The 22,955-nt window shown below is 60.4% G+C and overlaps 2 protein-coding genes across 2 annotated transcripts; both read right to left on the bottom strand.

Annotated features, from left to right (window-relative positions):
* Positions 1-384: 384 nt before the first annotated feature.
* On the bottom strand, positions 385-13,423 carry TRIT1 (tRNA isopentenyltransferase 1). The gene is made up of 11 exons (XM_063418911.1): positions 13,243-13,423; positions 9,026-9,166; positions 8,532-8,630; positions 8,198-8,346; positions 7,258-7,400; positions 6,958-7,069; positions 6,751-6,863; positions 5,649-5,726; positions 4,080-4,189; positions 3,632-3,749; positions 385-981 (listed from the first exon to the last, which is right to left on the bottom strand). The coding sequence occupies exons 1-11, from the start codon at positions 13,396-13,398 to the stop codon at positions 860-862; spliced, it is 1,341 nt and encodes a 446-aa protein (XP_063274981.1). The 5' UTR covers positions 13,399-13,423; the 3' UTR covers positions 385-859.
* Positions 13,424-15,820: 2,397 nt separating this feature from the next.
* Positions 15,821-20,479, bottom strand: MYCL (MYCL proto-oncogene, bHLH transcription factor). Its single transcript, XM_063418964.1, has 2 exons — positions 19,851-20,479; positions 15,821-17,608 (listed from the first exon to the last, which is right to left on the bottom strand). Exons 1-2 carry the CDS (start codon positions 20,353-20,355, stop codon positions 17,043-17,045), a joined length of 1,071 nt encoding a protein of 356 aa, XP_063275034.1. The 5' UTR covers positions 20,356-20,479; the 3' UTR covers positions 15,821-17,042.
* Positions 20,480-22,955: the final 2,476 nt, after the last annotated feature.

The raw sequence follows: 22,955 nt of genomic DNA, 5'->3' as shown, positions 1-22,955 counted from the left end.
GCAGGGACAGCTCTGGGACACAAACTGCCTGGCGGACACGGCACCAGGAATTTGCTGCTCAGTAGCTTGGATTCAAATTCAGGACCAGTTCCCAGTGCCAAACCACAGTGTAACCCCCCGGGAATTGTGCCTTAACTAGGCCAGGCTCATCTGTTGCAAACTCGATGAGATCATTTCCCAGTTCCTGTTTAACAGGTGCCAGCTCCTCCTGCACCTGCTGTGAGCACAGGGCTCCCTGCCCCCTCCACGCCGGGAACATCTGCTCAGCTCCCTCAGGAGCTGTGGAAAAGGTGACTGCGAGAAGGAACCAGACCTGGTTCTCCTGCCCTGTGCCCAGAGCAGGGAACCGGAGCCAGGGAGAATCAGAGAGCGAGGAAACCGCGCTTGTTAACAGGGAGGGGAACCCACAATAATCCTGCAAGTTTATTTGCATATAAAAGAACAACAAAAAAAATATCCTCTCCACAATAAAGGCAGGCAGAACTCGCTCGGCTCCGGAGCTGCACCCCCGGCCAGGCTGGAGGAGTCGGGGTATTTCTGTCTCTGAGATCCACACAACCACAGAGCAGCAGCTCAGCCCTTCCAAGGATGCAGCCCTGGCAGGAATTCACACTTTGCATGGGAGGACGCTCCCAGCAGCCCTGCCCCGGGGCCCAGCCCGTTCTGACAGGGCTGGGGGAGCCTGGGAACGCAGCGGGATGAGGCCACATGAAGAGGATCCGATGCAGCCGACGGCCTTTGCTGCCACACACCTGCCTCATCTCCCCAAAAAATGACTCAGCTGCTTGCTTCGAGGCTGCCCAGGACTAAGGAGCTTCCTCTCCATGCAGGTGGGTGCACGGCTGCTCCCTTTTCCAGGCTAAGGCAAAGGCAGGCTGCTGTTCTCATCCGAGGTCTCTGCGTCCCCACTGTCCCGGCCGGACGCCTCCAGCTTCCTCCTCTTCTTCAGGTGGTGCAGGTGGGATTTGGACCGTGTGTGAGCTGGGGGAAGAGGCAAACAGAGGCTTTAATGTGTGGAATTTGGAGGAGGAAACAGCTAAACCCCCCATGCAGGGCAGAGCACTCTCCCTTCCCAGCCTCCCGCACAACTCATCCCGAAGAGAACTCCCAAACCCTGCCCTGGCTGCTCCTCTGGACACTTCCAGGCCAAACTGTCAGGGCTCAGAAGAGGATAAAGCTCTCTGACCTCCTCAGGAAGAACTGAGAGAGGCAAAAATCCTGGTTCTGTGTCAGCAGAAGGCTCCAGACTGTCACTCCCAACAAGTCCAGCCTCTCCAGGGAGGAGGGAATGTGCACTTTGCAGGCTGCAGGTGAGGTTGTGACACCCCCTGCTCCCCAGGGAGAACTGCCAGGATCATTTGTAGGGCTGGATCCCTGTGCCACAGCACTGGGAATATCCTGTGTGTCCTACAGGGCAGCCAGGGAAAAGCCTGGAGCAGAATTAAACTTCTGAATAGCTCCAGGGCAGTGCCCCAGCCACAAAGCAGCAGGAGTCAGATGGGAACAGAGGAGTAATCCCAGGGATTGGGCTTGGAGCAGCAGGAGCTGCATTTCTCTGTGAAATCACATCCTTGAGGACAGCCAAACCTCCTTATCAGCGGTTTTATCTCAGGGGAGCCTTTGTCTGACCATCTTGGCGGGGCGGTTTTGCCATTTCCAAGAGATCAGAGCAGCAATTAAAGCACAAACTTTTCAAGCAGGGCCTTAATTAAACGAGGGTATGTGCTCTGCTGAATCAAGGCCCTCAGGTGTTTTCCAGCCGTCCTTTTTCTGCCAAAGGATGAAATCACATGCAAAGCTGCTGCTTTATCATAATGCTGGAGGGTCACCCTCAGCCTGAGATAAAGCCTCACCTCCTGCAATTTGTCACAAGCAACACCAAAGCTCCAGTGGCTGAGGAAGTGCCAATTGCTGCTGCTGTCGGGGGAGTTGTGCTCTTGAAGTCCATATAAACTTTAAAACCAGCTACAATAAAATCTCCCAGGGCCAGCAGGGCCCTGGGAAGCAGCTCCCAAAACTCTCTGTCACCTGAGCTAAGAAAAGAGACCAGAGTGCAGATCCACACAGCCCCCAGCACTGTTTCCACCCTTCATTTTCCATTCTGCAGGCACAAGTAACAGCCAGGATTTGGAGCATTTTTCTCCCACCATCTGGGGATCTGGGCCCATTTCAGCTGGATACAGAGAGCAACAGCTGCTCTTGGCTGAGGGAGGCATCGATTGGGGTCTGGGGTGACATCCCTGAGGACGTGGAGCTGCCTGTGGGATTTGGGGGGACCTCGAGGAGCAGTCACAGAACTTGCTGGATCTAAAGGATGACAGGAACCCCGAGAGCTTTCAGCTCCTGAGAGAGCTGAGCCTGGCTGAAACAACAACTGCACTGAACTGATCTCACTGCAAGGAGCCTCCTACTCAGAGCCAGCTCCCGTCTTTGCTTTCAGCACTTCCTCGCCTCACTCAGGAATAAGCAACTCCTTCAAACCCAACAGCCTGGGAGATTTATCTTTGGTTGTGTCTGCGTGTGCTGGTTTTGGCTGGGGCAGGGTTGATTTCCCTCACGGTAGCTGGTCTGGGGCTGTGTTTGGATTTGTGCTGAGTGCAGGGTTGATAACTCGGGGATGTTTTGTTACTGCTGAGAGTTCTGGAAGTGCATCAAGGCCTTTGCTGCTCCTCACAGCAGCACAGAGGGGGCTGGGGGTGCCCAGGGGGTTGGAGGGGACACAGAGCTGACCCCAGCTTACCCCAGGGATATCCCAGACCAGAGGAAGGAGGAGGAAAGGGGATGATGGAGTTTGTCCTCCCAAAAGGAGCCCGGTTTTCCTGGGCATGGCTGAGCATCTGCCCAACCATGGCAAGCAGTGAATTAATTCCTTGTTTTGCTTTGCTTTCTCTATTAAACTTTGACCCAACCCACAAATTCTCTCACTTTTACCCTCGTAATTCTCTGTCCCAGAGACAGGGAGTGGGTGAGTGGCTGTGGGGGGCTCAGGTGCTGGGGTTAAACCATGACCCTGCACATCCTGTATTTGGGGAGCACATGGAGATTTACCAGTTTCATTCCTGCAGCCAGTTTCTCCATGACTTTTTGTTTCTGGTTCTCAGCATGAGCCTCCCAGCACAGATAAATTCACTGACTTAATCTGATTCCAGCTGAGCTCTTTTAAAGTAAGTCTATTGAAAATAGAAAATCCCTTTCTATTACTACTGCAGCTAGGAATAGTTTAAAAAGAAGAAAAAAAAAAACCACAAAGAGGAAATATTGGTGCAAAACCGAACTACTAAAAACATGAAGAACTTCCATTTACACAAGAGAATTTTACAGCAGAGAGATTTGCTCTGTGCTTTTTGAGGAAGCATCCACGGTGTTGTGAAGGACCAGGAGCCCTGAATAAACACAGGCAGCTGTGATGCCACATCCAGAGCCTGGTGTGATGCTCTCTGTGTTCACTGGGGGAAAGGGGGGAAGCCCAGGGAAGGGGGGGATCCTGACAGATGGTTCCTGTGGCAGGGCTCCTGCAAAAGGCTGCAAGCAATCCCTGAGAGGCCAGGATCACGAGCTGGGGGTCATCCGGCCACAGGGGAGCTGCTCCCTCACCCCACAGCCCCCCCAGGTGTCCCCTGTGTGGCTTTACCTGCCCACTCCCTGTCCCCGATGATGAGTCTGTCACAGAGCTCACACCAGTGGTGGCTGTGCTTGTTCTCCCCCTCGTCGTGCTCCATCCTCAGGGGCTCTGCCGGGGGCTCGCGGCCCTGGGGAGCAAAGAACGCCTCAGATTTGTATCTGCCAATCTGCAGGATTTGAATTTGAAATTGCAGAATTTGCCAATTTGAAAATCTGCCTGTGGTCACTCTCACAGAGTTTGGGATGGGAGCTTGGCAGGGTCAGACACTGAGGCAAGGCAGGCACTGGAGTTTTACCCAGTGCAGCACTGGGGGAAATGTTCAGCTGAGACAACAAATTTCTACTGCTGCAAGGAAATGCCAAGGCTGGGCTTGAGAACAGCCAGACACTGTGTGCCAAGTGAGGGGGCCTGGAGAGTGCAGGGAAATCAGTCAGTGTCAAGCCCAGCTCCACAGTACCTGGATAAAGCTGTCCACGATCTCCAGGGCAGGTTTCAGCACATCCTCCTCCCACCGCTGCAGGTCAGACACCTCCAAGCCATAAACTGGGGGCACGTTGGGCCCAGGACCTGGAGAAACACGAGGCAGGTCAGCACCAGAAAGCCCCAGCACCCCCTCCCAGAACCCAGGGGGAGCAGAGGGATCTGCATTTTCCTAGCAGCACCCAGAAGCCAACAGCACCAGGCTTTCCAGAGCCAAAATCCTCTCCTGCAAGCAGCAGGAACCCCTCAGGACTCAGGGAAGCATCTTCACAGCTGGGTGTCTTTGGGAGAGTGGAATCTGGAATTTGAGTTCTGGAATGTGAGCATGCCAACAGCCCATCACAACCCCCTGAGCCCAGCCCTGGTCCACAGGAGGCTGGGAGGATGAAAGGGCTGGATCCAGGCACAGAGCCACCACACCACGCTCACAAGGAGCCTGGATGAGGGATCTGAGCGTGCAGATTCCGCCTCAGAGCTGGAACTGATTGTGCAGGGGCTGCTGCTCCTGGTTCCTGGCAGCAGGACACGGCAGGAGATGCTGTGACAAGGGACAGGTTCACAGCCACCCCTTTGGTATCCCCTGGCCCAATGCCAGGGCATTGCTGCAGCCTGGGCAGGGTGACACAGCTGCCACCACAGAGCACCTGCTCCCTGGGTGACCTGGCTGCTCTCCACGGCTCACCTGCCCTCCACGGGCACCTGGCTGTCCCTGCCTGGACAAAGCCATCAAAGGCTCCACGTGCCAGTCCCCAGCAGGTGCTGGTTTTATTGCTGTGCCCATCTGAAGCACACCTGTCACCAGAAAGGTGAGCTGAGCCACCCAGCACATGGCTCTGGCAAAGCTCCTGCGCCTCCTTCAAAGTCTTTTTGTGACTCAAGTTTCTCCTTGCTTCTCTTTTCTTTCTTTTTTTCGATTTTTATTATTTATTTTATTGTTGTTTTGCCCCCACTGAGCACCTTTCAACAAGTGCCCGGCTCCCAGCTGCCGCTGCTGGCCCTGCTCCAGGGCTGGGGCTGGGATGGGGAAGTCCTGCTGGCTCCCTGCCACTGCAGAGAGCACGGCCTGGGCTTCGAGCAGCCACGGGGCTCCTGCTCCTAATCTGGAGGGCAGCTGCCAAACGGGCTTTTCTCCCTGCCAGGAGCACGTGTGGCTGCGTGGGGACCCCTCCCCGAGCCCCTCGGGATAAGCTGCAGGGATGTTGTGACCATCCTCGTCCAGCAGTGCCTGACACGGGGCTGAGCTGTGCTGGGATTTCAGCCCTCCTGGTGGCCCTGCTGCTGGGAGGGGACAGGGACAGGGGGACAGCAGGAGGAGCTGGCTCCTGGGATGAGAGGCTGTGGGCAGGACACATCTCAGGAGGGGCAGCAGAGCTGATCCACAACCCAAACCAGCAGGAAGGAACTGGGGAAGGCAGAGCCTGGTGGGGCTGGATGGGGACACTGGATGGCTCCTGGGGGTCTCAGACTCAGCACAGGCTGCCCCAAAGCACCAGCGTCCCCCCTGAGCTGGGCTGGGGCGAGAGGAGAGGTGGAACAGAGGGCTCACGTTTCAGGAAGCGGTTCCGGACCCATTTGTTCTGCCTCCGCGCGTACCTCTTGGTCACCTGCTTGAGGGCCTGGATCCCTTTGGAACAGAGGGAATAAACAAAAGAAAAGAAAAGAAAAAAACCCCACAAAGGTCAGTGAGAAGAGGCTGTTGGCTCCAGGGGAGGGAAATCATGCAAGAAGGAAGTTTGTGCTGGGTGGAACCATGAGAATTATTTTTATTGTCAGTCTGGGGGTCTGTGCCTGCACTGAGGAGAGGCTGAGCCCTGACACAAGGTGGAGGGGCAAGGGCAGCATGGACAGGCTGCACAAGGTACCCCAAACATCCCTGAATAAACTGCAAATTTAACAAATAAACAATCCCTGAAGAGGCTGCAAAGAGCCCAAACTCTCCACCCTGAAGATTTTAGCAGGTGGGACAACCTGTTCCAGTGCTGCACTGCTCTCACAATGCCCAATCCTCTGCACAAATGGAGCCCAGGACTGCTCATCCCACCCAGCAGAGGATGATTTACCACTCCACAACTGTTCAATATTTAGTACCAGGCTTATCAAATCCCTCCTAATCATCTCCTGAGCAGACACAACAAGCTCCTTCTGCATCAGACTTGTTTTCAAGCCTTTTATCATTTCTGTGGTTTCTTCAGTCTCCACCTCCACCTCACACTGAACCCTCCTTGGACTTTTCCTGGGCCCTGTGCAGGGAGCAGCTCCCCTCCACCATCAGCCCAGACATTCCAGGATAACACAGCACCACATCCCTGCTGACTGATGCCCACATTCCTTGTCACCACAGTGCTGCTGACAATCTGAGCTCTGCCTCATTCCTCTCTCCACAGCATTCACAGCCCAGCTGGGATCCCCCACCTCAGTGGATGCGCTCCAGACCCCAAGTCACCCCAAGGAGGCCTGAGGGGACACAGGGATTGCTCTGGGTATGCTCAGAGAGGCTCTCCAAGCACTGGAAAACAAGTCCCTGCCCCTCTGGGCTGGCAGCAGTGGGAAATGCAGAGAGAAAGGTGCAGCTGGGGCTGTGACCTTGGTTTAGAACACCTTGTGGTGTCACCCAGAGCTTTGTGGGGCACACAGGGTGCTCCTCCCACCTTTTTCCAGCAGCAGGGCGCTGGTCTCGGGTGAGCAATTCCCTTCACTGACGAGGTACTCGTGGAATTCCTTGAAGCCAATGGACTGGAAGATGCCGTGCTGGTAATCCTGCCTGGAGAACCAAGGGCAGGGCTCACAGCCACCTGCCCTGGAACAGTGGGAGACCCCCAGAGGGAGGAGCAGGGAGGGTTTGGCTGCTCACCCACCGGTTCTCTGCCACCTTCTCGCGGTTGTAGCGGCGGTGGAAGTCCCGCAGCTCCTCCAGCAGCCCCGCGGCCACCATGTCATCCACACGCTTGTCCAGCCGCGCATCCAGAGCTGCAGGAGGAGAGCAGGGCACCCTGAGGGGCTGCACAGCCTGCCAGGGCATGAGGCAGCACTCCTGAGGAAGGCAGAGCCCGGCAGGTCAGGGAGTTCTTGTCACACCCACTGATGCCAGAGGAATTGCTGCCTTCTCCAGGGAGGAGGCCGGGGCAGCCCTTCCTCAGCCAGGTGCCCGCTCTCACCTGCCTGGTCTGCATGGAGCCACAGGATGCAGGAATTTGGGTACTTCAGGGGCCCACCTAAAGGCCCCCCACCTTCCTCCTCCTGCTGCTGGTGCAAGATTTCACTGTGGGGGATCCCCGTCTCCTCAAACACTTGCAGGCTCCTGGAAGCAGCGACACACAGGGCTCAGAGGCTGGGTGGGAATCCCATTCCCATTCCCTCGGCAGCCCCGGGGGCTCCGGCACAGACACTCGCCCAGATCCAGCCCTCTCATGTGGGGAGAGCAGGCTCCAGCCCCGTCCCGTGCCCGGCATCCGCGCACACCCAGGCCCTGGGGTGCAGCGCTGGCACCCGCGGAGCCCAGAGCACAGCCACCCACTCCTGCCTGGCACCGGGACAAGCCCTGCAGGGGACACGGATCTGGCTCCAGCCCTGCCCTTCCCAGCCAGGCAGGGCTGCAGGGAAGGCACCAGCGCTGAGATGCTGCTGTGGAGCTTTAGCAGGCAGGGAAGGAGGGAGGTGCAGGAGCTGTGCTGGTGCCCAGCCCTCCATCCCCCAGCACCGTGCGAATGGGGTGGGCGGTGTTCAGCTCCCCGGGGCCAGGGCTCGGCTGGGACGGAGCAGCAAGCCTGGTCTTGCTGCCGTGCCGTTCCCACAGAGCTCAGCTATGTCACCCAGCCGGCAGGGCAGCTTGCTCTTTAAATAGCTCCAGACAAACCCTGCTGCTGCTGGGCCACGGAGCGGGAGCAGCCCCAGAGGCAGCTCAGGCTGGGGCTGTGTGGCCAAAGAGCTCAGGGAGTCCCCAGCACCAACGCTCCAAGGTCCCCAGGCACCGGCTGAGACTCCAGGAGCATCCAGCTGGGGTGGGAATGCTCACCCTGCCATGCTCCCAGGCACACAATTCCCTGGGGAAGGGGTGCTGGGCCCTGGCACCTGCTGGCCCTGGCACGCCCAGCTCACCTGGCCACCTTGCGCTTGTCGTGGGGGTGCAGCTTGGCTGCCATCTCCGGGTCCACCTGGCTCAGGCGCCGATGGAGCTCTGCACTGTCCAGCTGCTCCAGCTCCACTTTCCTGTCACTGTCCGGCCTGGGGGCACTGCTGGGCTTCTCCTGTGGGGCACAGGGCAGCCCTGAACAACCCTGGGCAAGGCCAACAAGATCCCCCAGAGCCACGGGGTGAAGGAGGCTCTCCTTGCCCCACTCTAGCAGGGACAGCACGGTGCCAAATTGCAGGAATTCTGCCCTAAACACGGGATTCATCCTTTCCCAAAGGGATTCACAGCTCCCCACAGTACCTTGGTGTTGATAAGGACCTTCCAGAGCAGGGACTCGATGTAGTAGTTGGTTCCTCCCACAACAATGGGGATCTTGTCCCGGGCAAAGATATCTTCAATGTGCCAGAGTCAAGGAGTGTAAGCAGAGATGCAGAGCAGGGGGGCAGGGTTGGGAGCAGCAGCCTGGGGCTCAGATCCCACTCCCCCAGCCCCAGGGAACCAGTAAGGCTGCAGGACAGGGTTAGAGGTGTCCCTCATCCCTCATTACTGTCACCTCTGCCAGGCACCACCACAACTCAGGGACACGCTAGGGCTGCCAGAGAGGGCACCACTCAGCACACATCTTCCCTGGGCTGGGAGAGGTTTAGCTGGGTAAAAGAAGCTCCTCTCACCAGCAGAATTCTCTGAAAAAACAGTCAGCTGGGATGTGAAGAGCCCAAACACTGATCCCCCTGGCCATGGAGGGGGGAAGCCCGTTCCTGCCCGGCCAGGCAGGCTGCAGCAGGACAGGATATCAGAGGCACGGCTTTGTCCCTGAAATCCACCACGGTGTAGTTGGAGACCAGGGGGTCCACGAAGCTGATCATGTGGTGCCTGCAGAGGCACTGCTCCTGCAGGGAAACCTTGTTGGTGATGATGTCCAAGCCCTTGTACACCTGGGGAAGAGAAGAGCCTGTCCCTCTTCTCTGTGTGCCGTGAGACTGCTGCTTCCCCTGCCCAGCCACCCCTCCCAGCCCCTGCTGGTCCCTCAGGAGGACAAGGTGACACAGAGGTGACCCACGGGCAGCAGGCAGTGAGGGACATGCAGGTTAGTGGGGCAGGGAAGCCCGAGTCCTGCCTGCAGCAGTCGTGCCAGCTGCTGGAGCTGCTGGGGCGGCTGAACCAGCTCTGCCTCCGCCTCGCTCAACTCTGGCAACTCTTGGAGCTGGGAGAGCCAGGGCTGGCTCCTGCTCCCTTCCCAAAAGGCTGGCCCGGGGGGCAGGATGGGGAGAGGGAGGGCAAGCGGAGCCTGCAGAAAGGCAGCCGCCCCAGGGGACGGCGAGCAGGCAGGACGGGCCCACAGGCAGCTCTGCCAACGTGCCCCGTGGCTGCGGGCAGCCCATTGATCCCTGGGCAGCTCCACTCAACACAGGCTCCAGCCGGCACAGAAAGCCTCTGAATTCAGCGAGCTTTGGCTCCCTGCCTGCTCTCCCCATTTCCAACCCTCCAGCTCCTCCAGTTCCCACTGCCTGCCTGAAATCACAGCAAGCACCGAGGGCTGCACGGGCACATCCAGGACACACAGCTCAGGCTGCTACCCCCGGCTTCTCCCGGAGATTAAACACCCAGAGCCTCCAGAATATCTGGCAACAAGGGGAGGAATGCGGTGTCAGTGTGTGGGCCGGGAGGAAACAAAGGCAGCCTTTTACACACAGGCAGTAAGCCCGGAGAAGGTTTCCACCAGCTGGCTGTCGGCAGGGCCTCGCACCGAGACGTCCTCCTGACACTCATTTCTATTTTCAGCCAGCGGCTCAGATAAGCCTTTGTTGCTTTCTAAGGCCCCAAAACAGATTAGCAGCAGCCTGGAGCAGCCGGGCTCCGAGACACGGAACACAAGGCAGCACTAAAGATGCTTAGCCTTGACGGCGTCCTCCCACCTCTGCGCCGAGCCCCCGGGCTGGGCTGGAGGGTCAGCACTGCCCCTTTGGAAAAGGGGGGAAACTGAGGCAAACCCCCACGATTTTCAGGATCTGCAGCCTGGGAAGGGCAGGGTGTCCCAAATCTGTGTTCTGTGCATCATCCCAAACTCTGTCGCCATTGGGGGGAGAGCACCATCCTCACCCTGAGCGCAAGGGGGGTGGAAGGTGACATGACAGACCCCAAACACATCCAGGCCAGAAATCAGGATTTCTCCATGCTGGAGAGGAGCGTGGAGGACTCAAACCAAGTGAGGGTGCAGGGAGAGCACAGCTGCCTCCCTGCCCTGATCCCTGCCACGAGAACAACGCCAGCAAAGGCTCTGGAGATGTCCTGACTGCACACACTGACTGAAAAATGTGAGCTACAACAACTGCATCACCATTCCCAAGGGAGAAAGAAATCCAGGAGGGACGCTGGGATCCTGAGTGGATGGAGCCCTCACCAAGCTGGCACAGGGATCTTTGCATATTCACTGCCAGGAATGAAGAAACAGGACCGGCTTCACCCTGCCTGTCTCTTCAAGGAATTACTGACTCCTCAACAAAACTCACTGGGATGACAAACAGCAACAGAAAGGACAAAAAGAAAGATTAAGAGGCCAGCAGATTAAGCAGAGCTCCTGAGCTGCAAGCAGGCAGCAGTTAAATCTGTAATTTGAGCACAGCGACTCAGAGGCATGACGAAAACACCCCGGGGATGGATAGAGGGGGTGCCTGTGTGTGGGAACAGGTGGGTTTGGGGCTCCCCAGCCCCTTCCCGAGCCCGGCTCCCGCTCCAGCAGCTGCCTAAAACAACACTGCCAGCATTTGTCAGAGCTGCCCGGAGCCCAGCAATGAATGCACAGAGGGGGCTGAGGGCTGGCAGCTGTCAGTCCCCGGCGAGCAAAGGGATTTCCAAAGCCTGGCAAACCTCCTGTGAGCACTGCAGAGCCACGGGGACACGGCACGGGCAGCCACGGGAACAAAGCCAGCGGGAAAGCGGCCCCGGCTGGGGGCACCGGGGAGCACTGGGGGGCACTGGGGGGCACTGGGGGGCACTGGGGGGCACTGGGGGGCTCCCCCCGGCTCCCCCGCCCCGCCAGCACGCTGTGTTACAGGATAAAGCAGCCGAGCTGCTCGGCCCTGGCTGCACAGTCACGCTAGAATGAGATTAAAAGGAAAGCAGGACAGGAGGCAGCGGATGCCGCCCGCGGCAGGGCCTGCCTGCATTCCCATGGTGGGGCCTGAGAGCAGCGGGGCACAAAACGCTCCAAATCCAGAATTTGGAGAGGGTTCAGGAGGCTCCAAAGGCAGCAGCTCCATCCCCAGAGCTCGGGGTGCAGCAGCAGCCTCGTGGCCACAGCAGGTTCCAGTCTGCAGCCACTTCCCCAGTATTAAACACAGACAAAGCTCCTGCGCTTCACATTTTGCCCCCTCAGGATTTCAGTTCAGCTCAGACCTTGCTCTTTCCTCAAGAGCTTAAGGGAAACATTCCATAAAATTGCTTTTTGACTGCTTGCCCCAAATTCAGGAGATGGAAGTTTTAAATTTAGCTCACTGGGACACAAACAGTGACCAGGAAACAGCGAGGTGAGCACAGGACAGCAGGGCTTGATCTCCGAGTGTTGCTGGCAGAAAACACCTTCTTACACAGAATAATAAATACATTTAACATTAAACTTGATGGAAAGTTCAGGCACTGCAGGAAGTGAACAACGAAAGTGTGCGTCGGAAAGGAAAATATTTTGCTAAACAACAACAAAATTGTTATTCTTGTGGTGGCTGAAATGTCCATCCTGTGACAAAGCTCTTGTAGCTGAACAGAATTAAGACAAAAAAAATTAGTTTTGGCTCCTTGCTGTTGATTTAGCCCAACCACACAACTGATATATTCCACACTGCTGCTTGCAGGGAGAGATGAGACCACAGATACTGTCACTGGCAAGTAGAAATTATAATTTTTAATACTCTTCCCTAAATGTCTTGCTGATGCCAGAGGATACCACCCTGGGTGTTGCTCACTACCAAGTTACTCCACCTGCTGCCTCCCGTTACTCAACCCTTTACACCTCTCTGTAGTTTCTGGTGTGTTAAAATTAAAACACCTTCGCTCTGGTTTCATTCCAAAAGGTGAATTTATTGGGGATGGGGGGCTCAAACAAACACTGAGAACAAACTCTGCAGTTTTGGTTGTGCTGCCCCAGGGCAGGGACACAGAGCGCTGCTCACACGAACCCAACATCTGCCCACGGGGACGGCACTGGGACTGGGGACAGGACAGGGCATGGGGACAGGGACACGAGATGGGACAGGGACAGCAGGATGGGCTCCAGGCTGGACAGGGGTACCAGGAACAGGACAGGGACACGGAGATGGGACAGGGACAGCAGGGTGAGTTCCAGGGCTGGGACCGGGGCACCGGGACAGGGACACGAGATGGGACAGGGACAGCTGGGTGGGTTCCAGGCTGGACAGGGGTACCAAGAACAGGACAGGGACATTGGATTGGGAACAGGGACAGCAGGATGGGCTCCAGGCTGGAACTGGGGCACTGGGAACAGGACAGGGATACAGGGACAGGGACACAGGGACAGGGACAGCAGGGTGGGCTCCAGGCTGTGACAGGGATACCAGGAACAGGACAGGGATACAGGGACAGGGACAGCAGGGTGGGCTCCAGGCTGGGACAGGGGCACCGGGAACAGGACAGGGACACCGCGGGTGCATTCAGCGGGCAGGATCCCTCCCGTGGCCTCTCCCCTACAGGCACTCGGACACAGAGCCCGGGAGAACCAGAGGGAACCATCCCGGAGCCTCCGGGGCTGAGCTCCTCCAGGCCCCGGCCGGGCCCTGCTGCCCCTCCAGGCCCAGCTCAGCCTCTCCGCGGTGCGGCCCCGGCACAGCCCGCACCGCCCCCGGCACAGCTCGGAGCGCTCCCGGTGCAGCCCGGGCCGGCCCCGGTACAGCCCGAGCCGCCTCCCAACACCCGGCCCGGCCCCAGGCCCCGCCGGGGCTCCGGCAGCGGCTCCTCCCCGGCCCGGGCCCGGCCGCGGCCTCCGCAGCGCCGGCCGTACCTGCATGGAGTCGGCGCTGACGATCTCCCCGCCGAGGCGCAGCCCGAGCTGCAGCGCCAGCGCCGATTTCCCGGTGCCGGTGGCGCCCAGGATCACCACGAGCGGCCGCGGCGGCCGCGGGGCCCGGCCCAGGCACAGCGCGGCCGCCGCCGCCATGGCCCGGCCGGGGACGGGCGGGCGGGACGGGGGCGGGCCGGGAGGACGGGGCCGGGCCCCGGGCTCCGTGTGCCGGGGCTCCGCTCCCATCCCCGGCCCCTTCCGTGCCCCGAGCTCCGTGTGCCGGGGCTCTGCTCCGTGTGCCGGGGCTCCGCTCCGTGTGCCGGGGCTCCGCTCCGTGTGCTGAGGCTCCGCTCCCATCCCCGGCCCCTTCCGTGCCCCGAGCTCCGTGTGCCGGGGCTCCGCAGCCCCGGGGCTCCGCTCCACAGCCCCAGCCCCTTCCGTGCCCCGAGCTCCGTGTGCCGGGGCTCCCAGCCCCGGCCTCTTCGTGCCCCGAGCTTCGTGTGCCGGGGCTCCGCTCCCAGCCCCGGTCCCTTCCGTGCCCCTGTGTTCCCTCTCCGTGCCCCCGGTCCCGCAGCCAGCCCGGTCCCCTCCCCGTGTCCCGGGTGCCCAAAGCCATCCCCACTCCCGCGGCTCCTTTTCGGGTCCCCCAAGCCCCTCACGCCCTCGTCCACGCGTGGGGATCTGCCCCGTGGTCCCTTTCTCGCTGCTCCTCACAAGGATGCTGTTGCCGTAGCAACGGGGCAAAGCGCTGAGGAGCGGGGCTGTTGCCATGGGAACGGGGCAGCGCGGGGATGCTGCGGGGCCGCTGCCATAGCAACGGAGAGGAGCTTCCACCGAGGCTGGTCCTTCCCCGTCGCCACGGCAACAGGAGGGGATGCGGAGCGCTCCGCTGTCTCCGTGGCAACAGCGGGGAGGGAAGAGGGGAGCCCGTTGCCATGGCACCTCCGCGGTGCTGCTCTCCCTGGCAACACGCATCCCTCGCCACGGCAACAGCGACAGGGAGGCTGCGGCCAGGGGGGCGCGGGCAGCCGGCCCCCCTCGGCAGGGAAGGGATTATCGCCGCCTCGGGAAACTGTCCTAAAAATTTGCCAGCCCAGGCGTGAAGGCGGCGGCGCGCCCACGACACCCCCGGGCCGGCGCAGGGAGGGGAGGGAAGATGTGGTGGGCAAGCAGAAGTGGTTTGGGGGGGTACAGCAGAGGGCAGGGTGTTAGCAGGGCAGTGTGCATTAAAAAATAACAAGTTCAGGGCCTGGCAATGCCGGCTTGGGATGATTGCAGCTGACACTCACAAACTGCAGTGCTGAACAAGCGAGTAGGAAAGCCCTGTGTGGTTATTTTGATCACTTCATAGCGCTGTCAGTCTCCTTCCCTCATCCTGACCGTGACAATATGAGAGGAGACACGTGCTCCAGTAACCAGGGAAGTTTCAGGTAGATCCATATGGATGCAGGCTTTAGGCAGGAGAACTCAAAGGTGTTTACAAACTGCAGCTCAGCTTTTCGCTTTGATTTGGGCTTTGAGGACATCTCCCACTGGTGATTGTCTCAGCTCAGTCCTGGATCTGCTCATCACTTCCAAGATAATTAATTGTTTTAAACTTCCCATGTACCTTCAGCACAAAAGAAAAAGCCCAGCTCACTAAAAACCTTCTCGGGAGGGTCACCTTGAGCCGAGAAAAGATGCCAGACCGTGAGTGTGAGTGTCACAAAAACACAACAAAAATAACCGTCTGAGGGGCTGGGACATCTGGGCTTTGTTTGCTGCGCATGAGCGAGGTGTCAGATTTAGGTCACCCCGCTCCCTGGTTAAGCTGTGGGTCATGGGAGCACCTTTAATGCAGCTCTGAAAGGCTGTGACACCGCATGATGCAACACCGAGTGTGAAATGCTCTGTGGATGGGATTTTAAGGGCTCCTGGGTGGCATCCTCGCTGTTTCAGGCTGGTTTTCCCTGGTGATGGAGGCTCCAGCAGCAGCTACTCGCTCCTGGCTCCTCAGCAGTAACATAATCCCACATCCCTCCTGCATTTAGAGCAAGACTTCTGCTGCCAGGACAAAAGAAACCCAAAGGCGTCAGGTTTGGGGGCAGCAGGGGGAACACACGTATATATAATTTCATCCACTTGGCAGATCTGGGATGTGGAGCTCTCCTGTGCCCCTGGAAGCGCGGGGATTGCATTCCCCCCTCCCTATAGGGTTACTGCCAGACACAGCCCCGGCCCCTGACCCGTGGGGCAGCGATCACCCCACACCCCCTGCCCCAAACCCCATTAGGGGGGTTTATGGTTACATCAAAGCCTGGGCTCTCTGCCCTTCCTTGCCAATAAAACCACTTAAAAGGAAGAAAAATAATCCAGGTGATTAATTTCCCTGGCCCCACCACCACGACCACTTCTTCTTCGAGTGCTGGGAGAAAACCAGGACAAAGAGCTCAGTCTTGGTGCAGCTGAGCCCTGGTGCAAAATAGATTAATTTCCATTCATGACCAGGATACCCCAAAACCCAGGGGCCAGCTCAGCCCCCCCAGGAGCACCAGGGTGATCATGGAAACCCAGAGCCGACTGCATGGAAAAAGCCAACCCAGGCTGTTGCAAACTTATTTATTTATGAAGTATGAGGTAATGAAGAAAGTGCTAAATCCAACCAGTGTTAACTCTAACCGTTCTCAGCAGGTCAGCAGGGACCCCGGGGTGCCATCCTGCAGGACCACCCCTGCCAGCACCCCTGGGAGGGGACAGGGGACTCTGCCACCCACACAGCCCACCGCAGGCTGGGCAGCAGGAGGGCACAGGCTGGGAAGGCAGCACAGCCCAACCTGCCCCCTGCAAAACCCAAAGCTTGGCTGGGGATTTTAAGTGGCTGCTGGTGAAGGGGAACTCACAAGGGTGGGAAAAGGGGTCACAAAGATGCTCACAAGGATGGGAAAGGGATAAAACCCCTTGTTATTGCAAATGGGTGGTTTGGAGAGCTGCAAGGGGGTGAATGGCCTCTGCGAGGACTCAGCTCAAGGGTCCAGCAGGAACCAGCCCCTTCCTGATCTCCCTAAAGTGCAGCAGGACTGAGCCCTCCCCCACAGCAGGAAATCCCCCTTAAAAAAAAAAGTTTTAATATATTTATATATATATAAAAAAGCAAACTCTTTACCAATACTTCTCAAAAAAGTGGTACAAAAATACAGTATAAAAACACAGCCTCCAGTATAAGACTCGCAGTTACAGCAGCAGTTTCTAGAACATAAAAATCCAGGACCAGCTACTGCGTGAAGTGACAAGGGAGTGAGGTACGGTCCAGCCGAGCAAGGGGACTGCCCACGGGGTGCTCATCCCGGCGAGAGGCACGTCCTGCCATCACCATCTCCATGGGATCTATCCAGAGCAGAGCCCCGAGCTGGGCTCTGTGCCTGCCTGCCCCCAGGAGCCAAGGCAGACTGGGTTGTTTGGGATTTTTAGGGCGAGGTGGATGCCCAGGGGTAGCTCCCAGTGATGCTCTCGGTGGTAAATGGCAGAGAGGCGTGCAGGGGCTGCTGGGGAGGGGGAATAAATCTGAGCTCTTGAACTGGAACAGTCACTGAGGAAGCTTCACAGCAGGGACAAGGGAAATCTTGGAACCTCCAGTGCCAGGAAGCCAATCCCGGGTAGGTGATGCTGTGTGGGGGTCTCTGCTGTGGACACATTCCCACAGCCACGTGCTCCAGCCCCCAGGGCCAACAGTTCAACAAGCAACCAAAAAAATTTTAAAAAAACTGTGCAAATTGAGAAGGAGCTGGGGGTTGTGGGGACCAGGGCAGGGGCCACACCGGTCGCTAGTGGCCCTTAAGGTGAGCAATCCTTTTGAGCAGCTGGGTCTGGCGCAGCTGCAGCTGCCGCTTCTCGGCCGCCATCCTCCTCTCGGCGCTGATGAGGGACTGCAGGTACTCGGAGGATTTGCTCAGGATCACCACTTTGGGGGTCTTGGGGCAGCTGGCGAGCCCGGGCACCTGGTCCCGCAGCGCCAGGAAGCGCGAGCGCAGGTCGTTGCGCCGCTTGCGCTCCAGGTAGTTGTGGTTTTTCCTCTTGGCCACGTCCTCGCTGTCCGAGCCGGGGCTGCCGCCGGGTTTTGGCAAGGCGGGCTCAGGTAGGGTCACGGCAGGGGCCGGTTCTGCCGTGCAGGGTGCCTCATCCTCCTCCTGCTCCTGCCGGGGCGACTCGGGCTGGGGACAGGAGTCCGGCGGCGAGCGGGCGGCGTAGTTGTGCTGCTGCTGGTGGACGGAGATGTGGAAGCGTTTCATGCAGGGGTCCAGGGGGTCGGCGCGGAGCGTGATGGTGACCGGCTTCCTCAGGCCCAGCGGCTGCCTCTTGTCCACCGTCACCACGTCGATCTCTTCACCTTCTGCTCTCACGGCAAAGAAAGAACAAATCCCCCGTCAGCCACTTTCCATCACCTTTTTGGGGGTCCCCACAGCTCCCTGGACAACATCCCCACTAAAGTTTAAAGTTGTTCATGCACTGCAAATTCTGTTACCTCCAGAAGGGACTGAGTGATTTAAGTGCCCTTCCAACACCGTCACGTGGGGAGGAGTGGAATTCCCGCCCTGATTCCTGTGCCTGGTCCCCCAAAATTGGACTGGGAGGTTTTACTTCCGCCTCACTTCAGCACCAGGAGCAACATGTGTTCATCTTAAAGGATCATCAGGGAAGAAACACCCGAGCCCTCCTGCGGGCTGGGGGGAACTGGAGGAGCAGGATGCTGGGACAGCCTAGTTCCAAAGTTCATCCCGCTCGGGTGCTTTCATGGCCCATTGGAATTGTAAATGAGGGATTTAAAGGCAGAACCGCCCTTTGTTCCCCTCGGCTGCAGCTTCCCACCTCGGTGACTTGTTACTTTTCACAAGTGATAAAGCCCATTCAGCCCCGGCTTCCCGGGGACAGAGGGGACAATCCCCCACTGTGCGGGGCGGGAGGGAGAGGTGAAGAGGTCCCTCCAGGAGATTCTGAACCTCAAAGGCATCTCAGGCACACAAACAGAAAGACCTAAACAAAGCCTAATTGGCCCCAAAGCACTCTGCCTGTTGTCCCACCCCAGCAAAGCCCAGTGGCTTTGGGGACAGCGAGGTGAGCTGGCTCCAGACACATCCCCCGCGGTTGCTCTCGCTTTAGGGGATGCGCCTCCAATTTTTTTCCTAGGCTTTGGGGGAAAACACAACCACTTGCTAAAGGTCCCCCGAGATGCTCAAAGCCCCGCCAGCATGGCGGGCAGGGGCCTGGCTCCCACTCTTCAGTGGGGGGCTTCTGATAGCGGCCCCAGCCGATAGCCCAACCCCTCCAGGCTTTGGGGTTCAGCCCAGGGAGCCCAAACTCCCCACGATACCGGAGCTGCTGGGCTGGGGGACACTCACCAGTGTCACAACCCGCGCGGCCTCAGCCCCGCACACACACGCTCATTAATAAAAAAGTCAGACCGCGTAGCCCCGCCCTCCGCAGGCTCCCATTGGCTGTCCCGCGGGGCCGGCCGGCTGTTCTGCCACCCCATTGGTCCGTGCCCCTGTCCATCAGCGCTGCTCCTCTCATTGTTTGCAATCTGTTGCTTTTTGTTCGGCGCCCACGTGGCGCGGCCGGACCCCTCCGGGACCCCCGCGGCACCGGGACCCCTCCGGCATCCCCGCGGCCCCCGCCGGGCCCCCGCATATTTGGGTTAAGCCTCTTAACGCCGGCGACCTGGCTTACAGTCCCCGGGCTACTAATGGCATTAAGCCCCGCGCCGTGACTCACCGGCGCAGGTGGCGGCCACCGGCAGATTTATTAACGGGGTCACGGCACCGCGGCAGCGCTCCCACGGCAGCCGAGTGAGCGCGGGAGCGAGGGGAACAACGCGCGGGGCTGAGGGGCTGGGAGGGGTGGTGGAGAGCCGGAGGGTGTTCGTAAATAAGCACTGAAAAATCGGCGTGAGATCGGAGAGATGCGGGGCAGCGGCACCACGGTGCCCTTGGCGGGTGGGTTTCGGAGGTATCCGCGTCCCAGCCAGACCCCCCGTGTAAAACAGCCACGCTTCCCCCACGCGGGACAGACAGACGCGCCCCGGGGCCGGGCTGGGACACGCCACAGGCGGGGTGGCTGTTCCTGCCCGTCCCACCGAGCCAGCGCCGCGGGGGCCGCGCCGCCGCTCCCAAACCTGCTGCCCCCAGGGCATCTTTTGCCTTTTGCCCCCAGGGAAGCCGGTCCCGGGTGGGCCGTGGGAGGAGGAACGGGGAGCAGCCGAATTTCTTGCCGGCGGCAGAGCGCGGGGCAACGCTCAACCCCCAAACTTTGCACTGCGAGCTGCAAACTTGCCCTTCCACCTTCCCACGAGGTTTCCGTGGGGCCAGAACGAGGGAAAGGGGCACCAGAGCCCCACGCACCAGCCGGAGGGAGCCCCACGCACGCTCCGAGAGGGACGGGGGCTTCCCGAGCAGAAACCCCGCGGGAAAGGGGAACAGCCGAGCCCGCTTTGTTCGTGGGGCCGGCACCGGGGCTCGCTCGGAGTCTCAACAAAGGCGCAGCCTGGCTGGGAGGCTCCCCGCACACACATGTGTGGACACGCGTGTTCCCCACGCAAGGCTGGGGGCACCGGGCAGCTGCGCGGCTCCATCCCTTACCGGAATCGCTCTGGCCCTCGGATCCCGAGGACGCGGGGATTTTGCTCTCGGCCAGCGGGCAAAGGAAGACGGCAGCGGGATCCACGCACTCGCTGACGGAGCTGCTGAACCCAAAATCCTGCGCGAAGGACGGCTTGTGCGGGGTGGCTCTCTGCGTGCCCGTGGAAAGTTTCTCCGTCATCGCCTTCTCCAGTCTCTCCCGCGCCGAAAAACCGCTCCACATGCAATCCTTGAGGATGAAAGCGCTCAGGTTCCCGAAGATCTGCCCCGTCCCTATGAGATACTCCGGCTCTTCCCCGGCCAGGCAGTACCGGGAGAGCCATCCCGGGCGCTCCTCCGCCCCCGAGCAGCACCCCTTCTCCCCGGGGGCGCCCAGCGGGGACAGCGGGGGCGTGGGGACCAGCTCGAACTTCTTCCAGATGTCCTCGCTGGGCGCCGTGGAGCGGTGGAAATCCTCCTGGGCGTCGTGATCGTAGAAGTAGTGCTGGTACGAGTCAAACTCCATCTTCTCGGCTCGGGGAAGGGGGCGGCCGAGGGAAGAACTCCGCTCAGGAGAGGGGCAGCCCCAGGGATGAGGGGGGACCCCCACCCCGGCGCCAGCCCCCGAGCCGGGACCGCGGGCGCATTGTTCCCGCGCTCTTATAGCTGGAGCCGGCCCCGCCCCGCCAATCACCGCTCGGATATTTGCATAAAGGGCGTGGCCATGCACAGTGCCCCGCCCCCGATGGGACACGGGGAGGGGGGTGCGCGCCCCCCCTCCCGGGGGTCCCCGGTGTCGCTCCCGGTGTCGCTGCCGGGGTTCCGCAGCTGCAGCCGCCCCGTGCGCTGGGCTGGGGGCTCCTCGCTGCCCCCAGGAGCCCCCCGGGGGCTCCCAGCTCCGTCCTTGGCCCACCGGGAGGGGCAGGGTTTGGGGGATCCCCTCTGAGAGAGCTAAGGAGGGACACCCAGCTGTGCCACCAGGCTGGGGACGAGGGCGAAGGTGACCGGAGAAGAGGGGACAAGTCACAAGGAGGCATCAGCTGCTGCCGGGGGTGATTTTTGAGTGCTTTTTCTCATCTGTCCCCCCTGCTTGGCTGCCACCCCGGTTCCTGTTGGGCTGCCCAGCTCACACTGGATGGCAGGAGAGTGGCTCCGGCACTGGGCAGCAGTGGGGTCACTCAGGGCGTGTGTCCAGCTCAGGGTGCCACCCTGGATGCCACCTGGGGGCATCTCCACTCCTTCCCAAAGCCCTCACAGACCCAGCTGGGAGCATTTTCCCCCTGAAAGACACCAACTCCAGCAGAAAGCTGGCTGGAACAAAGAGAGGCTGTGGGGACACCAGAAAAACAGGGCTGGGGGACACCGTGCCCATGAGGAATGAGGTCTGTGCACAGAGCAAGGGCCATGGAGGGGTTGGGAGTCCCCAGGGATGTCAGGAACAACAGGCTGCAGGGAAGCTGGGATGAGTTGGGATGTCCCGGGACAAAAACTCAGCTCCCGCAGCAGCATTTTGCTGGTGCAGCACCTGGCACATCCAGCCTTGGGGTCCTGAGGGACACGCTGTGTCCTTGGGGACACGGGTGAGCCCAGCAGGATGCTGCATCTCTCCAATGCCAAGTTCCTTCCAGAAAGGGCAATAAATGTTGTGAAAACACTGCGGGGCTTTCACCTCCTGCACTTAAACGTTACACACGCACACAAACAGAGGGACAAAGTCCACCCAGAACCAACAGATTCCCCTCGCGGTGTGTGTGAACCCACTTCAGCCCCGGCAGCCTCCTTCTGCCACCCGGTGTGGGTGAGGCCACGGGGGGACGGGGGCGCTGGAGCCCGGGGTGCAGCACCGGCCCTGGAGGGAGGAAACTGTCCCGGTCCAGCCCAGTCCTGCAATGCCCTTCACGGACCAGCACAGCCCAGTAAAGTCCAGTGCAGTCAGTCCAGAGTAGCCCAGCCCAGCCCAGTCCAGCCCGGTCCATCACAGCTCCTCCCGGTCCCCCCCGGTCCCTGTCCCCGTCCGCCGCCACCGGCGGGCGCGGGGCGCCACCTGCTGGGCCTCGGGAGCACCGGGGGACGCGAGGGTGGCACCGCACTGGGCACCGCCCGCCCGGGGCGGGGACAGCGCTGCCCATCGCTCCGTGCCTCAGTTTCCCCATTGCCAGCGGGCACCGGGCGGGCAGAGGAGCAGGGCCGGGAGCGGGCGCTGGGCTGGCGGCTGTCCCGGGGTCCCCAAGCAGGTGACGTGCTCCGGTGTGTCACGGTGTGTCCCGGGGCAGCTCCGGCCCTTCCCTTGCTGGCTCGGGGCTCGGAGGACCCTGCCAGCCCCGGGTCCTGTGAGGATGCTGGCCCGGGGCTGTGGTTTCCCAGCCGTGGGCTCCCCGCGATGGCCACAGCGCCCTAAACGCTCTCCTGGCCCTTCCGGAGCAGCCCTGAGCACCCCAATCCTGCCCGCGGGGGAGCTGCGGGGTCCGGGAGTCCCAGCGGGGTCCGAGCTGATGCTCCCTTTGTTCCCCGATCCCAGCCTCGGCCCCAGCCTCGGTGGCAGCCCCGGGAATGTCCCCGGGGTGTCACCAGCCGCAGTCCTCCCACCTCGGGGCTGCTCCCGCCCTTTTCCCTCTCTGGGAAGCACTGGCGGAGCCCTCTCCTCCTCTTTAGGAAAAGATCTCCCTGCTCCGAGGGCAGAGACTGAGCTGCCGCAGAGGTCAGCGCTGTCCCAGCACGGCGACAAACGGTCACGGCTGGGGACACGGCTGGGGACACGGCTGGCACTGCCCCCAGCGCCACCACGGCAGCGCACCCAGCCTATAGCGCCCGGCCACGTCTCCTTCCTCCCTTCCTTCCTCCCTCCCCGCCGGCCTCTGGGACGCCCCCAGCTTTTCCCCGGGCCAGGCTGGGCTCGTCCCGGCTCCCGGGGGCTCGGGACGCTCTGGAGGTGCGGGAGCAGCGCTGGGGAGGGCGGAGGGGCCGCGGTTCTTTCATCTCCTCCCGGCCTCTCCAGGCGCTGCGCAAACAGCACCCGAGGGCTCTCAGGGTGGGTGGGTGACAGCCCGGGGGCTGCGGTGACAGCGACAGAGGGGCCACCCGCGGGGCGGGTTAATCCTCCCCGTGCCACACAGCCGCAGGGTGTTG

Source organism: Prinia subflava, chromosome 24 (genome assembly GCF_021018805.1).
Source record: "Prinia subflava isolate CZ2003 ecotype Zambia chromosome 24, Cam_Psub_1.2, whole genome shotgun sequence".
Lineage (NCBI taxonomy): Eukaryota > Metazoa > Chordata > Aves > Passeriformes > Cisticolidae > Prinia > Prinia subflava.
The sequence above is the reverse complement of the archived record's forward strand: the minus strand, read 5'-3'. Positions and strand labels throughout refer to the sequence as shown.